General features: G+C 45.1%; 1 protein-coding gene across 1 annotated transcript; it reads left to right on the top strand.

Annotated features, from left to right (window-relative positions):
- The first annotated feature begins 2,202 nt into the window (after positions 1-2,202).
- On the top strand, positions 2,203-3,998 carry LOC6550369 (innexin inx6). Its single transcript, XM_001977830.3, has 2 exons — positions 2,203-3,130; positions 3,193-3,998. Exons 1-2 carry the CDS (start codon positions 2,450-2,452, stop codon positions 3,940-3,942), a joined length of 1,431 nt encoding a protein of 476 aa, XP_001977866.1. The 5' UTR covers positions 2,203-2,449; the 3' UTR covers positions 3,943-3,998.
- The last annotated feature ends 842 nt before the right edge of the window (positions 3,999-4,840 follow it).

Here is a 4,840-nt window from a genome sequence, read left to right as displayed (position 1 = left end):
CATCCTGCCATCCTGCCATCCGCCATCCTGCAGGACATCCCTCCCCCCGAAATGGCAACAAAAACGCCCACTATTTGCCCGCGGCAGGACGGCAAACGTTTTTCGGTTTTTGTGGTCAATGAAAAATCGCTTTAAATAATGAATTTCATTTAAATAAATATTTAAAAAGCTGTCAGCGAACTTCCATGGGCTCGCCCACTTGCAGCTCGCACGCAGTTCGAGTTGGCTGGGTTGACTACGAGTATATCAGGATCAGCACCTGGCTGCGATTGATTGGTGTCGGTTAATGGTTTACGCCCCATTGTGCTCCACATGGGCACCACATTCTCCCACGGGAGAACGCATCCTTGATGGCCCCATCGAATTTATTTCCACATGTGACACAGTTGCTCGCTTCAAGAACAAATAAGTGACTTACTTACCAGTCAAAATAAGTTTTCCCTTTCAGAAAAGAATCAAAATTAAGGTCACGAGAAGCGTAAAGCGTCAAATTGGCTTTTAAACGTTTTCCAAGTGCAAAACACTTCGAAGGCAGATCCACAAACACGAACAGTGCCGCACAGTAGAAATTATAATATATGACCATACAAGATGCAGAAATGAATAAATTCAATACCCGGCATTACTAACCAGATTAATTAAAAAGGGTACACATGCTTGTAGTAATGGTAATTTTCCGATTATATTAAGTGCTGAGCATGCCTATTTTCATCTCAATCTAACACTAGTTACCTTGTGTTCAATGTGCATTGCTAATCCCACAAGGCATGTAACTGATATCTAAGCTGTATTAAGTGGCCAGCCCAATTGGCCAACTGTGTGACTTCTTCATCGGGCTTCGGTATTTCATTGTCATTCTCGTTTTATTGCCAAATAATGACTGGGCCGAGGGACTGCAGGGGATTCCAGGACGGGGCAATCGGCAGACACGAGAAATTATAATTACAATTTGGCACCATATAACGAGTATACGGCCAGGACTAATTAGTCTCCTGAGCGTGTTGCCTGATTCCCGATTTCTGATTATTGTAAATCTCTGGTCACGCACAAACGAAACAATTCATAAATTAAATTTTTGTGCGAGAGCTGTGGCGGGAATAGGTGGCAGGATAACAGGATGGATGGGTGAATCGATGGGGTCCGGAACTGAAGCTGGAGCAGCAACTTGGAGTCGCCGGTCGACACGTCGCAGCCAGCGAATTCCCACAATAAACATTTGCACCGGCAAATGATGATTATGTTGATGGCCATGTATTTGCCCACCGAGCGCCACCCACCAGCCCCAACTGCTGATTATGATGATGATGAGGGTGAGGATGATGAGGATGATGATGGTAACGATGACGGGGACTACGATGTGGGTAATGACGCTGATGACGACACACCGCTGGGAATTATTTGTATATGCAGTCATGTAGCATCGATTAATCATTTTATTATTATTGCCATTCGCCGGCGTTCCCACAGCTCGTGATCCCCATACATACGAGCTTTGAAAAGTCGACTCCTAGACTCCTAGATGGAATTCCAAATGCTGTTCATAATCGCATCGGGGATGGGTTCACAAATCCGGCCATTCTATTCAATAGTTAGTTGTGAGTACGAAACGACTATCTATTATCTTGCCACTAGTCTTTGCCAAAATAATCCCTAATATAAATTTAGTATCAACAATGCATTCGGAAAGATAATAAGACATTATACAATGCAATTCAATTTAATTAACTGAAATGGTTGTGGGCAACTCGAAAAGCAACCTACACGCAGATTAAATTGTTCGGAGTTTAATTATAATAATTACATAACTTTCTTGTGCTTCAAATATATAAAGGGGAAGTAAGCTAAATACTACCTCTTTAAAACACATAACATTATAAAACCAATCAAATATATCGTTTTACTCGTTGCCTTGCAAAATTAAATTTTTTTAAAATTCGGAAACGATCCCAAATTGCCACTGTTAAATTGGCAGAGGAGCTATATAATTTTATATGAAACATATTCAATGTTGCTTGTCATAGTAAGTAGCTACTTAAAATTATAAGCAAAACAACAGACGTTCAAAAATACAATCTACATATGAAATAATGTTATAAGTATATGAAATAATTATATGTACAACATATATTAAACAAAAATACTTGTTATTAAAATACTAAGTTATTCAATCAAATTTAACTGTAATCCAAGCTAAAAACACTGAATCCCAGGCGAGCTTAAAGTTTTCTGCTTTAATAATAATAGGTGTGACATTAGGTAATTATAAAAATTCAACATCTGGCAACTCTGAAGCACTGGCAACTCAAAATCCACTCAGTAGTGAGCCGTATTGTCACACAAAAGTCGGGAGAGCCGTACAAATTCGAGCCCAAGTAAGCCGGATCTGTGGAGACGTGATCCAGACGTGCTCCAGACGTGATCCCAATCGAACCACTGGAATCCCGGAACGATGTATGCCGCCGTGAAGCCGCTGTCCAACTATCTGCGCCTGAAGACCGTGCGCATATACGACCCCATCTTCACGATGCACTCCAAGTGCACCATCGTGATCCTGCTGACCTGCACCTTCCTGCTCTCCGCGAAGCAGTACTTCGGGGAGCCGATCCTGTGCCTCAGCTCCGAGAAGCACACGGAGTTCGTGCAGTCCTACTGCTGGACCATGGGCACCTACATCCTGCCGGCGGAGGACGAGCGTGATGGCACCAGCAGCTGGGACTTCGCCTTCTACTCGCCCGCCGGCGCCGCCGCCGAGGCCTTCAACCTGAGCAGCCTGCGCGCCCTGGTGGCCCACAATGAGCAATACGCCCGGCTCATCTCGATCGCCGAGGGAGTCGGCCCGGAGACGCGTGGCGTCACCAAGCGGTTGTACCTGCGCTACTACCAGTGGGTCTTCATGATCCTGCTCTTCCAGTCGCTGCTCTTCTACTTCCCCTCGTTCCTGTGGAAGGTGTGGGAAGGCCAGCGCATGGAGCAGCTGTGCTGCGAGGTCGGCGACGCGCTCATATTGGAGGTCACCTACCGCACCCGCCTCCAGATGCTGACCAGGTACTTCCGCGCCCAGTTCGCCCCAATCCACTGCTGCTACTCGATCAAGTACGCCTTCTGCGAGCTGCTCAATCTGCTCATTAGCGTGAGTTAAACTCCATTGAGAACCAGGTGACGTGTGTAACAGCTACCCCGCCTCCGCTGCAGATCCTGAACTTCTGGCTGATGGACGTGGTGTTCAATGGGTTCTGGCACAAGTACATTCACGCCCTGGCCGCCATACCCGTGTACGACTGGAACCTCTGGAACCTGATGACGTCGCGCGTCTTTCCCAAGGTGGCCAAGTGCGAGATGTTCGTCTACGGGCCCAGCGGCACCCCGAACATCCTGGACATCCTGTGCATGCTGCCGCTGAACATCCTGAACGAGAAGATCTTCGCCGTGCTGTACGTGTGGTTCCTGTTCATCGCGATGCTGGCCACGATCAACATCCTCTACCGCCTGCTTCTCATCTGCTGCCCGGAACTGCGCCTCCAGCTGCTGCGCACCCACCTGCGCGGCATGCCCAAGGCTCATGTGCGGGAGGTCCTGGCCAACGCAGGATACGGCGACTGGTTTGTGCTCATGTGCGTGAGCATCAACGTCAATCCCTCGCTGTTCCGGGAGCTCCTCGAGCAGCTCTACGCCAAGCAGAAGCAGGCGCGCTCCACAGAGACCGTATTTGCGGAGGCCAAGCATCATTCCCAGCAACTGTCGCATCTCTCCCAGGCCAAGCTGGACAGGAGTCCCAGTCGCAACTGCAGCCTGACGCTCGATCCCATGGCCGATCGCCACTCGATTGGCACCCTGAGCAGCCATCGGCTGGGGGTGATGCCCACGGCCCCGACCCTCAACTTAATGGCGCCCAACGACGAGATTATCAGCATGGATCGCTTCTACCAGGAGAGCAACGCATAGGGTGCGAACTTTTCGCCAGTCCACTTACTACGATTTATTACCAATTCAATTAAATGAGCCTTCATAAAACGGCTTAGGCACAAGTGATGTTCAATTTACTAGGTATAATGTATTTTATTTCATTTATTATTTATTTCATATAATTTATTTCACTTATTTTTCATTCACTGTGGACTGCAGTATTTATAGGCACAGTGAGCTATGTTTATTAGCAGCACAAAATTATTAGCAGCCTTTCGGCCCGTTTGAAAATATCAGATTTTCGACAAAATTATTTTTCCTGTTTTTTTTTTGTTTATAACAAATAAACAGTATTTTTTCGATAGCAATAAAAATAGTTGTCCAACAGTGGAATGCCATACCATAATATGCCATATTTTGTAACGAAATTCCCCATCCACCTGTGTTGAAACCCGGAAGTTTGCGTCACAAACATTTAGAGGTATGCCACTTTAAAATCCGATTAAGATTGGTTGAGTTATGGAGTTCAGAACTTCAGCCTTGGGACATTTCGCAGTTCTTTTGGATTTCTGCATCAAAAAAATTACAAAAAATGAAAAAAAAAATAAATTTCTAAATTTGAATGCAGATTTTTAGAGAATTGCTCCAGAAACATTTAAAGGTATGCCACTTCAAAATCCGATTAATATTAGTTGAGTTATGGACTTCAGAACTTCAGCCTTGGGACATTTCGCAGTTCTTTTGGATTTCTGCATCAAAAAAATTACAAAAAATGAAAAAAAAAATAAATTTCTAAATTTGAATGCAGATTTTTAGAGAATTGCTCCAGAAACATTTAAAGGTATGCCACTTCAAAATCCGATTAATATTAGTTGAGTTATGGACTTCAGAACTTCAGCATTCGGACATTTCGCAGTTCTTTTGGATTTCTGCATCA

This window comes from Drosophila erecta, unplaced genomic scaffold, assembly GCF_003286155.1.
Source record: "Drosophila erecta strain 14021-0224.00,06,07 unplaced genomic scaffold, DereRS2 tig00000126-arrow-pilon, whole genome shotgun sequence".
NCBI lineage: Eukaryota > Metazoa > Arthropoda > Insecta > Diptera > Drosophilidae > Drosophila > Drosophila erecta.
Note: the sequence above shows the minus strand (reverse complement) of the source record. Positions and strands in the feature narration are given on the sequence as shown.

Coding starts and splice junctions, on each gene's coding strand:
- LOC6550369 (XM_001977830.3), top strand. CDS start 2,450: ATGTATGCCGCCGTGAAGCCGCTGTCCAACTATCTGCGCCTGAAGACC. Junction 3,131..3,192: donor TGCTCAATCTGCTCATTAGC/GTGAGTTAAACT, acceptor CCTCCGCTGCAG/ATCCTGAACTTCTGGCTGAT.